This window comes from Styela clava, chromosome 8 (genome assembly GCF_964204865.1).
Source record: "Styela clava chromosome 8, kaStyClav1.hap1.2, whole genome shotgun sequence".
Lineage (NCBI taxonomy): Eukaryota > Metazoa > Chordata > Ascidiacea > Stolidobranchia > Styelidae > Styela > Styela clava.
In genome coordinates this window covers 11,900,422-11,912,807 of record NC_135257.1, presented here as the reverse complement: position 1 = coordinate 11,912,807, position 12,386 = coordinate 11,900,422, and the positions used below count along the sequence as shown (strand labels likewise).

At 34.4% G+C, this 12,386-nt stretch overlaps 2 protein-coding genes across 2 annotated transcripts; both read right to left on the bottom strand.

Annotated features, from left to right (window-relative positions):
- Positions 1-1,036: 1,036 nt before the first annotated feature.
- Positions 1,037-3,676, bottom strand: LOC144411640 (NEDD8-activating enzyme E1 catalytic subunit-like). Its single transcript, XM_078115475.1, has 4 exons — positions 3,114-3,676; positions 2,543-2,720; positions 1,550-2,026; positions 1,037-1,324 (listed from the first exon to the last, which is right to left on the bottom strand). Exons 1-4 carry the CDS (start codon positions 3,581-3,583, stop codon positions 1,100-1,102), a joined length of 1,350 nt encoding a protein of 449 aa, XP_077971601.1. The 5' UTR covers positions 3,584-3,676; the 3' UTR covers positions 1,037-1,099.
- Positions 3,677-3,787: 111 nt separating this feature from the next.
- LOC120346172 (integrin alpha-D-like) lies at positions 3,788-10,842 on the bottom strand. The gene is made up of 10 exons (XM_039415842.2): positions 10,575-10,842; positions 9,687-9,748; positions 8,015-8,166; positions 7,517-7,634; positions 7,123-7,294; positions 6,869-6,944; positions 6,555-6,697; positions 6,172-6,283; positions 5,613-5,730; positions 3,788-5,264 (listed from the first exon to the last, which is right to left on the bottom strand). The coding sequence occupies exons 1-10, from the start codon at positions 10,790-10,792 to the stop codon at positions 5,134-5,136; spliced, it is 1,302 nt and encodes a 433-aa protein (XP_039271776.2). The 5' UTR covers positions 10,793-10,842; the 3' UTR covers positions 3,788-5,133.
- Between the last annotated feature and the right edge of the window lie 1,544 nt (positions 10,843-12,386).

The window sequence follows — 12,386 nt, the reverse complement described above, 5'->3', positions numbered from 1 at the left end:
AATGAATTAGTTTGAATATACTTGTGTGATTTTGAGCCAGCGTGCATTGACCCAGCCCTGGTTTATAGACAGATTTGAATCACCTAATTTACTGCTCGCGCCTTGCAATTTGTGAACTGATGTGTAATTATTGAGAAATATTTGGCTTTATGCTCTACCTTCCATTGAATCCCCACTGTTTGCCTTTAACAAAATCTGCTGTGACCACTTGATTCACGGAAGCCAGAGCTCCGAAAACTAGGAGCCGCAGGTGAAAGTAGTTTTGGTGTAGACGAGTATGGTCTTCCTCCATTCATGGTTCAAAATACTGCATTGAGTTGTCTGTTGATTCGCATTACCTTTCTGGGACTGACTAGGTGACCTTATTGCAGGCCTATCCAGATAAGAACTAACTTTGCTGTGGTACACAAACACTACAAATTGACACGATTCATAATTTTATTGAAGTATACATACTAAAATAACATGGAAAACTGCTTAATGCGAGTACTTACTCGTATGCATTATTATTCTCATACAAGGTAAAATGTCCCCATTTTCTAGTCCAAAATATATGCAAGTAAGTCTAGGAAATTACAAGAGTTGTAGGAAAGTCTTCTGCAGAACAAACAACTCATTGAAAAAACCACTTCCTCCTAACGGTAAATTATCTCAGTAAACGAAGCATGGCCAGAACTGATAGTGAAAATGTTGTGGAGCGACTCCAGAAAATAAATCAAGATGTTCATTGCATTTTTAAATTCAGTCAAGCGAAATCAGACCCAGTAAATAAATAAAGCTGTTTATTGCATCCAGTGAAGCGAAGTTGGACCATATTGCATGTAGAAGAAAAACTATACTCCTCACAATTATCTTCATTAAGACTACATAATTTATTCAGAGATTGCAGATGGAAGAAAAATGAGAATGCGAGAGATATGAGATATGTAAAATACCGGTTTCACATCATCGTTTCTAATTCACAACAAAATCGACAGTGCAAAGTTTTCAATCACAGCTTCGACTAGCAGCAGGAAAGCAAACTCAGTTCAGCAAATTAAAAGGAACTTTATAAACCAATCAAAATCTAATAATAGACCTATAATTATACTAGATAGGTTCATTTTTCGTCATACTGCATTTTAAAAATTAATGGGTTCGGTGAAGTTGCATCTGCAACTACAATTTCTTGTCCATTTTGAATGTCGAGTTCATCCAATGTCTTCTGTAAGTTTGGTTTTGTGGCAACTTCGATAGATTTGACCGTACTCATATAAAGAGTTTTATTCTTTCCACCAACACTTGTAGTGAGACCGGGAGCTCTCATTTGTAAAGCAGAATTCTCCTGTAAATCAGTATAGCAAGCAATTAGGAAGTTCTCGGAATGTTTTTTATTGACGGAAGATCTATTTAATGTCAAAGTGACAAGCACTGTATTTGGGAAGTTTACTTCACACCAAGACAAAAACATTGATCTGAACTAACCTTTTAATCCATTCTAAATTGCTATGAATAGCCATCTTATTGATAGAGTTACTAAGTATCTTATCAACTTAAACAAAAAACACACCTTCAAATAGTCAAGAACATCTTGCAGCTTGTCAGATTTTCGAAACTTTAGCTTCTGTGGCCGTAGGCTGCACACTATACAATCCTCTTTTTTCTCAGCTTCGTATGCATATGTGTATATTCCCTCGGCGTCATTAAAGATCATATAGTTATTTAATGGCATGCAGCAACTTGACGCAAGCTTCAAAACTTCTAAAGTGCATGCTGCTGCAATCACTGCATTAGTGGACGCCACAGCCGGAATAATACGCTTTATTACACCTTGAGTTAATCTGTATGTTACTCCCTCGATTCCGTAATCTTTTCCCCTTTCAACTGCTTTGTTGAAAATCCATTTGATATGGACTGGATCATCACCATCAATTTGAACATCGAGTCCAAATGGTTTTTCTTGTGGCCATAACAAGATTTTAACATACTCTATACAATGCTCAGGAAGCCGCGGAGTATGAGCAATAGTGCACATTGGGAAATTCACCTTAAAATAAATATACACCAAGTAAACCCATCATACATAGGAATATGTCTAGGATTCTATTATTAAAGCATACTTATGGATTTAGTGCGACCAAGTAACGAAGACATTCGTTTCAAGTTTTCATAAAATGATTCAAATTACTCGTACAACTTTATATGTAAAGGTATATAAATTATAATTATGGAAAAAGTCAACATTTTTGTGATTTTCTGTTTGAATTATATTCTGGAATTAAATTATAATTCAGTTTAATCAGAGAAAAGGTATTCTAATATTCACAATAAAATAATTCCGGATGAATGAATAAATTCTGCTGCTGCTTCTAAGTTTTATTTGAAATAGAAATTTACCCCAAATTGACAAAATATCACAATTTAATCAGGTTTTTCAATTGGGTTTCAGACACATATTCAAGTTCTGTCTCATACAACTACACAAAACTAAAAAAATAGAGCATTGACACACTGTTGCCAAGAGAAAATACATAAAATTTATATCCAAATATAATGGTCTTACTTGAGGAGGGTATAAGTCCAGAGTGCATTCGATGCATGGAGTCATCCCGGGAAGTATAACCCTTACATTGCCCTTGAAACCTTCTGTTCCTCCATCTACAATTGGAACCATAGTTGTTTGATCTAGCTCTCCTTGATCATTAAATTCAAGTAGACTCAGAAACATTCCATTAATCCATCTGTGAAAAATCAGATTAACATTATTGAACAACTCACAAAGCAATAATTCAAACCAAAGTTTCTTTGCTGCAAAATATATAAACTCCAAACGCACCTGTGCTTGTACTGTTATCTAAGTTACATTTTGTAATAAGGCTTCAAATCAAAACTGAAAATCAATTACACAAACTGTTACAATATATTCCCTAGCATGTGTTTCACAATATACAGAGTGGGACAAAGAAATGTTACTATTTTTTACACCCACCCTGTATATTTATTATACTACAGTAGTAAATCAGTACAATACCGACGCATTTGAGTTGATGATTTTTTAATACAAATTCAACTAACTACTTATTCGCTTGCAAAATTAGCCAAAGTGTCCTAATAATAAATTAAGAGAGTCTAACCTTCTTGCTACAATGGAGTCCAAACCACAGACTACAATATGAAACATCCGATAAAAATCAGCATCAAAATCTTCTATTCTACAGTAATGAGGAACTACTACACAACCTGGAATGCGTTTATTAATAAATTCAGCAGCTACATTAGCTTTGGGTTTCCCAACATCTTTTTCTCTGAAAAGGAACTGTCTGTTTAAGTTTGAAACATCAATCGTATCCATATCAATAACTTCAATATTCAAAAATCCACTGTATGCAAGATCCTTGAGAAGTTCACATCCAAGACCTCCAGCACCAATAACCAAAATTTTGCAATTTGCTTTCATAAAATTCAAAGTGTCTGGACAAGGATCAAAATCAGGATGACAGAATGGCCCACCACGTTCTAAAACTTTACGTAAATGAAGCCATCTTGATGGATAATCTGATATATTTGAGTCATATTCGTCCGACTGCTCCATAGGTTCTGACATCTTGTGACAACTTTTCCACAAAACTTGTTAAAAAATATCCGGGCTATTTTTTAGATTTGAGTTTCTTAAAAAACAGTATGTGAATAAATTAATTCTGTAATAACCTGATTGTTACAACAACGTAAGGGCTATATTCTTTATCAGTCAGATTTACACAGAAAAACGTCAATTCACATCACACAGAACAGTGTGAGTTGCTTTTAAAATAATTACAAACTGATGAAAAGTACATATCGGTAGACGGTAGGTATATACACTACTGCACTAGGAACAATGCTGGTTGAAAATAAGCTTTTTTCACTTGCAACACTCATCTCTAGTCGGACGAAAAAGTAAAATAGCATTAAGAATTGCTAGGATATGATTTACATATTCATCCTGAGGAAATTTCAAGTACAATTCAAAACAAGCGAAGTATCAAAACTTTTTTGAAATTTTGTCATTAGTAATATTCAGAACAGCGCTAAGCTTTTTGAGCACTTCTGTACTTGGAAGTACAGGAGTCAGGGAGTAGATTAGCCATGAGTCTAGGGATGTAAGTTTCGAATATTTTATTTTCGAATCGAATATTTCCGAATCTGATCTGATTAATAAATGATCGAGATATCATCACAAAAGATGAGCTCAATACAGCAACCGACTAACGAAGAAGCTTAGCCAACCTGGGTACGATTTCGACTCCGCCTCAGCACCTAGCGGCTGTTTCATCGGTAATTGTATTGAGAGAAGAAAAGGGCATCTGAATAAAAGTGGCTTGGCTACCTTGCTCATAATTACTTACACTGGTACCGGTACCAGATATTAGTTAATTAATAAAATACTCACATAAAACATGAATGTTGAATGCCAAAAAGTCTCTGCGAGACTGCATCTTTGCCAAACAGCCAACTGATCTATTCCATCCGCGATTCATTATACCCTATACGGCAGATATTTTTTAACTCCGCAACGAGTTCAAAACAAACTTTGTATTGAAGGGGATATTTTTCAGGCGAATATATGCATTAAGATCGATTGATGACAAAATCGAAGTAAAATTTTGGTTACAGTCGCCACGTTTTTATTTTCATAAATAATATTTTGTGAAATGTCCTGTCCGAATTCCTACTTTCAGAGAGAAAGGATAACGACGCTTAATATGCAATGATACCGATCAGCCTTCAGAATCCGCCGAAAAATCGGATGCGTCTTCATTTCGATAGCCGATGAAAGAATTCGTACACACACCAGTCACACCATTTCACACTCACACAAACATAAAAACAAGCATGAAATCCTGAAATGTGAGTTTATTTATACAGTTTTTATTTTCAAAAAGTGTGGACCGATGGCACGATTGTAATTTGATTTTATGAACATATGGGCAGCACGGTTCATTTTATTAGTTTAATTAGAATCTAGACACAATCTAAGTTACATTTATACAGAAAACCAATGAGTATACGAAACAAAAAACCGCTCAAACTGATTCCCTCAAAACTACAAAACGAATTACGCCAATGAAAATGGAAGTTTTCAAACAATTTATAGTTTAAATTTGTTGTAATAATTTATTTCAACTTGTTTGTTTTCATTCTTAGCCACTCTGTCATGGGTTCGTTATAGGTCAAGTAACTCACCCCATTTTTCTTGCTATAAGCGATTGAAAAACCGGTCTGATTGTACAAATCCGCAGCTCCACCTAACGTAAAAATAAACTAATATGGTCTCATTTCGCAAGTCTTGGAATTATGATCAGCTCAATATCCCTCTCGTGACCACCACATGAATAGGTAGGTGAGTGTAGTATTAGTAGTGCTGATGCCATTCTGGGTCACATGAGCTAAATTTTTCCACCGCATAGTTTACCCGTAAATATATACTACTACGGTTTACCATGCTCCAATTACAGCGGGGAGTGCGCTACGGAAATATTTGGATTTTGACAAATCCCATTTGATGTTTAACTAATATATATATAAAGTATTGTATAAAAAGTATTGACGATATATGATAAGAAAAATCATATCATGTTTTTGTATCACGTTACCTTCGGGATTGACCGCTCTTATTTCTGTTCCCAACTCATCTACAATACTATCCAAATCTTCAAAGTTAGTCAGCAGTTCTACTCTTTCGTTGTTGCCTTCAGCCCCGTTGGCAATGATCTGAAATATTTGTTTATATTGGATAGGAAGGGAAAGGATTTACATATTCATCCCGGTGAGGTGAGGCAATCCGATAAGAGCTTCATCATATGGCGAACCACGGCCACGGTTCGGTTACCAGTTTGTTGTTGTTTTCAAATGCATAGACTTGATGGCGGAGAAACCCGTAACCGACCAGCGGTTACGTAACCGGCGGCGAGGAGTCCAGCAATCCTCTTGCACACAATTTGCCCTGCATGGGATTCAAGCTTGCAAACCCACGCAGGAATGACTCAGCACAATGGACAACACCGCCGACATGCTATCTCGGTGCTTTATTAAATTAAAATAAAATTAGTAGAAATAAGTTTTACGTTGTTTACAAGTGTTCATATCACAAATAAATATGTGCTATAGAAAACTGATTATCATAAAAACAATAATTATATACTTTATTTTTACCTGCAATTCGGTTGGTTGCGCATCTCCAACCCCCACACTAAAAATTATCACTCCCATATCACGCAGCGCAGCGGCGGCTTCTGGAATAAATTCTTGATCTGCCGCATTAGCTCTGAAAAGCGAGATTTATGTTGAAGTTTCCATTTGAAGGTGGGGTAAAATATGAAGATAATTGTAATTTTATACTAAATACAAGTTTCTATACTGTGGCGCGTGGGACATTTATTGTAGGCTAACTTGCGAGTAATTTCTGGGGAACGGAAATCGAAAAAATCAACATAGGAAAGGAGGCGTGTCAAAGGAGGTGTTCCAAATGTTTGTAGCAATTTGATTTTGATTAATGTAATATGTAAATATTTTATCTTGTGTTTAATATATCTTACTTTCCATCAGTGAGTAGAATCATTACTTGTTTATTGTTATGACTGCCGTAATTTTTGGTTCCATTGAAATCAAACATCACTTTTCTCAATGCATAACCTGTAGGTGTTGTAAATTGGTAATATGAAATATTGCCAACTGCTGCCTGAAACAGTACATTGAAAATATTATCAATTTTGTGATCTGCAGATGTGGTACCTATCGTAAACATATGTTATTTTCTTTCAACGCAATTTATCTGATCAAATTTTCTTAATAAATTTATATTTTAGTAGAAAATTTCTCTGAAACTGAATCAGTTAAAATTGAATCATACCTCGAAGGAAGTCTGATTAGTTTCCTGTCCTATTTCGATTTCCGTCTTTATGTATGTTTGATCGTTTATTGGTTGTCTGAAACAGCGCAAAATAATACTATTTTAATTTATATGGTATGAATAACAAACGTTCAAGTTTAATCAGAAAACAACTGTTGTTATTTATCGATTACTTTTCATTTTTTGTCAAATTTTTTATTAATGGTTATTTAGTATATACATATATATAGTTTCGCTGATTACAAATTACAAACCCCGGGTTGTAGGAAGAATACTGAACAACGCCAACACTGGTATGACCGCTTTCTAAATCGAGTTTTTTTGTGACATTCTTCACCCAGGCAATTACGATTTGAAAATTGGCTTCCTCTACACTCCTTGATCCATCTATCACGAACAACACGTCAACGTGCCCGGCTGGACAACCTGAAATGTCAGGTTGTCATACATTGCGAAAAAAATATGCAAACAAATTTAGTTAAGGAATTTTTAAAACATGCTTAGCGGATTTTAAAGTTTAGATATCAATTCTGATCGAAAAAATACAGGGTTTTCCAATTTTTAGGATGTTTTCTAGTTTTTATTTTGGAATTTTTCACCGATTTAATTTACACCATTCCCCAAAAAAGCAGATTAGGTAAGTTTTACGTAGTTGATCAGTCTGCGCATCTTTTGTCCAGGATGATCCGGAATCAGAAGATACGTAACAAAATCCAGGAGAATAGTAATTGTTGTCACATACTTGTTTTTTCGTAGGTGAGCATGCCTGAATGTAGACATATTTGGAATTTCAAAGATATGTCTGAATGGATATTATATTCGACTCCTTCTAACACCACATATATGACGTGTTTGATTATTATTCACTATTGATATTCTAAATTTAGTTGTGATTCTGATGGCGGTCTTATTTAATATGTTTGGGAACACTGTTTATGCGCATGGAATCGAACTTTGTTTTAGAAGTTCTGCAATTTAATATGTGGTCTCTTTGTACAAATTTTTTAAAAAATATTGCCAAAACGCACGGAGTAACAAACAAAGATATTTCTGTTAATATTATACATTCTCTATGGTTATGGTTTTTCCTCAGTGTGAACCTAGACACAAATCTCGAGTGCGAGTCCGCATCATTGCATCATATACCTTCATATTTCCATCTTGAGAAATTGCAACCACTTGTCCAAATCCATCTTCTGATAATGTTCCACTGGGATAGGACATATTGCACTCACTGGATGATTCATCAAAAAATAAAGAAGTCGAAAATCCACATAAATGAACACTTGCTGCAGCTTCTGTATGTAAGAATATATATACTGAAATCAATATGTAATATTGGCTCATTGGCTCAATCAGGTTTACATAGCAAATCACGTGTTTTACAATATAATGCCATCGTGAAGCTCCATAAAAACAATCAACTATTACTAAAACGAACGACTGGTTATTCGTGAATTCTTCACAATATCCTATTTGGAAATAATGCAAGAACGCAAGAACGTCAGCACCAACGTCTGATTCATTATACTAATAAATAATAATAATATAAACACAATACAAGGATGTAAGATACTATCATCGTATTGTTGCATAATAAGTAAATCATTTTTGTTTGTGGATTACTTGCTTCCGAACCCTAATAAAATCTAATTTCTATGATAAGCGTTCTTTTTCTGGGAAATTAAGATGTCAAAGTACCCATACAATATAAATTGGAATTGCTTTTTTTAATTAGACGTCACACTGGCGAGAATGAGTTTTTTAATATCCAAATACAAAATTGGACAATCAATTGAGATTATTGACAATAATAATGGAAAGTTATTTTTTTCACTATCTATTGCGTAACAATACTATCCCTGATTAGCCAAAATTTGAGAGAATTTCATGCAAGCTCGGCAAAAATGAAGGGCTGATTTATCGAGGTGTGGTCTCCGCGGACAAATGTCTTTGATCTTTGTATATAGAATGGTTGGTAGTCCTACGTAGCAGACTACGTAGAATTCATATTTCCTCATTTTTATATTTCATTCTTTTCGTAATTAATTAACAAAACCGGTATTCATAAAATCAGGCTATTCATTTGATTGAAATAATTTTGCTCCCTATCAAAATAAATTTTTTTTTTTTAAATAAAATAAAAAGTGAACGGGGAAATCATGGAGTAAAGCCGGTTGAAATTTTCCGTTTTGGGACAGAAAGAAAAAGCATTCCAATAAATATAGAAGCTTGGTGTGACAAAGACAATTTTGCGGATGCCTTCAACATGTACGTATGTGATGATTCACCATTATATATAGGAAGACAGTTCGAATTTATAAATTTGAATAAAAATAAACAAACGAACTTATGTCGTCATCGATTACAACAATTACTGATGACTGGCAATAATCGAAAGTAGCGCCGTGTGACAAACCACTTCTCAGGAAAACGAAAGTTTAACTGCAAACACATTGTGTTTAAAGATTCTTTGGCGTTTTTTCATTCTATGAGATGAGATCAAGAAAGTGTGCATGTAGACATATCTTTACCTGTGAATTTGGTGTCAGCTCAAATCCGTCTCAAAATATCTATAAATTGTTGCAAACAGTATTGTATGTGAACGTTATTTATCAAACGTCAATCAGTGAACGTGAAAATGTTTACAACTCAAATTTTGGTTGCTTGCTCAAGTAAAATAACTGAATATCTTCATATATTGTATTTCGAAAAAAAGCTATTATCGGTACTTAAATAAATGATTTCTCAATCAACTGAAGCTTGCATGACCCCGGAAATTAAATTTTATTTTGAAAGGATATTTTCAATAACTTACCAGTGCTGTTTGTTTGTGAGTCAGTCTGATCAACTTTACTTCCAGATGAACCAATAATAAGGCTGTCGGAATTAGGAATATATATGGATTAAATTCAAATTCACCCTCTCCTGGTAATATTACATATGAAGAGGTGGTTTGGAAACTTTTTGTTAGATGACCGAATTTCACTATAACATGTAGCTTCAACTGCTAGCTGTTTGGACGCAACAGATGTAAAACTTTATAACTTCCTCGCTTCCTACCGGTTGCCCTTAATTTAACATGCTTATGTACCACAGTCCACAACCTTACCCACATCATGCTATCGAATCAGATACTATCATGTCTGAACAAATTTCCAGAGAAAAAATTGTTTTCACAATAAGATTGATAGGAAGTTGGGATATCTTTTAGTTCCTATAATAACCAATTCAACAGATGTTAACAATTTCATTATTGTTTTTTCGTTTGATTAGTTTATTTCACTTTGGGTTAGTATTTGTGATTTATTTGTGATATATTTATATATTGATTTCTTTGGCTTAACCTAAAGTGTCTATCGCGTTTGTCGTATCATTCCTTCTTACAAATTAACGTACTTCATACTCTTTTAAATATTAGGTGTTTCTACAAATGAAAGCTTAGTTTAGTTGGCGCTCCCGAAGTATGTGCACCAAGATGGCGGACACCAGAAGGTAGTATGTGTACCAAATTAGGGTTAGGCCATAATTTTATTCCAATTTTCCTTATTTTAGTTCTATTACGAGTTCGGGGACTAGCCAAGTGACTACCGTAGTATTTGTACCTAAAAATATGGCCTAACCTTAACCTGGGACACATTCTACGTTCCGGTGTCCGCCATCTTGGTTCACATACTTCGGGAGTATCGTTTAGTTTTATACTCACGCTATTTTTCCTTCTGTACTTTCTTGATAGAAAGCCATTGTATAACCGAAAAATTTGGATGTTACATTATGATTCAAATTTTTAGGGTCAGGTGGGCTTGATTCGTTGTAAAGTCGTCCGCTATCAGACGTAAAATAACCCACATTCATATCTAGGTTGAAGCCTGAAATAGTCCATGCCGACATGCACAGCAAGATGAAAATGCTATACAAAATCATTTGGAAGGAATTTTTTATTCACAAATATAAACTAGTTAACTTGATGTAGAGATATATATCTATATTACAAACAAATAGTTATAATTTAATATAAAATGAAAAGTAAACTATAACTTTACCGCCTAAAATATATTAAATTAATATTTATGTTTGATTATCCTAAATATGCTTTCTGTATCCAAATTATAGATTGTTGGATGTTTTAAAAAAGTTGTTGTTAGTCACATGCTGGACGTCTATACATAATGCTGAATGATATTTTTTAATATGCGATTATAAAAAAAAACGCTGTGGATGTAAGAACCCGTTTTTAATGTTTGCTGTGTCTTCAGCGTGTTAAGGTTTCGCAATATTCTCCTCGCATCTTTCAAAGCAGAATGTTCGATTCAAATTCTTCATATAACTGACAATCTAACATACCAAATACAACAAGCTTTATATCCATTGAAAGTATACGCCATGCTTTCCCTATTGCTAAACTTCTTTACGTAACATAATCACTTGAAGAGAAATCCTCGCATGAAAAAAAAAACTGTCTATATGCAAGACTTTTGAATGAAATATCAACTTATAATGACGCAATAAATATACTATAAATACATAACAAATGATTATTCACCTGGAGAGTGATGATCGGGCGGAAGGATTGTCATAACCAGACCGCTACTAACAATTATAAAACAAGTGAACTCCTGTGCACCTTTTTGTACGGAAATTAATTTGTATTTATAATTATTATTACTTGCGGGTTCGTTAAATTAATCATGCTTTAAAACACAGCGAGAACAATGCATTGTTTGAATTCAAATGAACTTACCGGTACATAAAATATACGCTGACTTTACGTATTTACGTCAAAATCTTAATACTAATTACACGAAGAGTTTTAAGCAAGCGTGAGTTTTAGGTTACTACTATAGTTTGATATTAAGAAAAGCTGGTTAATCTGATTCACATATTGAAACATCGTTATTTGGATACCGCGTTCAGGATTTTAACTTCCGGTGTTACAAAGGATTCTGTGAGGCTTATCTTTATCGAACAGATTACCAACTTTACGCGTGATCATAGTTGCAATAGGTATAGTTCCGTGAGTTTCGATCAAAAAGTGTCATCAAGTCCCGATCTCTACATGAACCAGGAAATTCACAATTAAGCAGAGAACCTGTTTAGAGAACCCAGCTCACGCCTGGTTATATGCGAACAGCAAGTACGGCTTGGGTGACTGCCACGTGGCTGCATAGCCTACATGTAATCTTATATTCTGGTACATTATTTACTCCAGAAAATACCATATTTATGTTTCAATTTGCCGTATGTATTAAAAATGGCGCCTTAGTTTGGGTTAGTGCAATTATTGAAACTTTCCTCTGGTCACTTTTTGCCGGTTGTACGATGGCATCAGCGCTGCACAAAGGCTAGCTGTGATTACTACAGTATTAGCCACATATCAAGTTACTGGCCTGTTCAACAAATTCCATTCTGGTCCAGATGATTGAGCACCTGCGACGATTCTTTTACTGTGTCCCGGTTGTATTTAATATTTGAGAGAACCTACTTATGTTCCTAGTCACATTTGATTATTATTCTGCGT

Bases quoted from the DNA above. Each gene is read 5' to 3' on its own strand.
- LOC144411640 (XM_078115475.1), bottom strand. From the start codon at position 3,583: ATGTCAGAACCTATGGAGCAGTCGGACGAATATGACTCAAATATATCA. The intron at 2,721-3,113 runs GTTAGACTCTCT...GATTTTTCACAG, and splicing joins GACTCCATTGTAGCAAGAAG to ATGGATTAATGGAATGTTTC. The intron at 1,325-1,549 runs GTGTGTTTTTTG...ACTGATTTACAG, and splicing joins ATGTTCTTGACTATTTGAAG to GAGAATTCTGCTTTACAAAT.
- LOC120346172 (XM_039415842.2), bottom strand. From the start codon at position 10,792: ATGATTTTGTATAGCATTTTCATCTTGCTGTGCATGTCGGCATGGACT. The intron at 9,749-10,574 runs GTGAGTATAAAA...TAATTCCGACAG, and splicing joins AGTACAGAAGGAAAAATAGC to CCTTATTATTGGTTCATCTG. The intron at 6,284-6,554 runs GTAAGATATATT...CTCGCTTTTCAG, and splicing joins ATTCTACTCACTGATGGAAA to AGCTAATGCGGCAGATCAAG.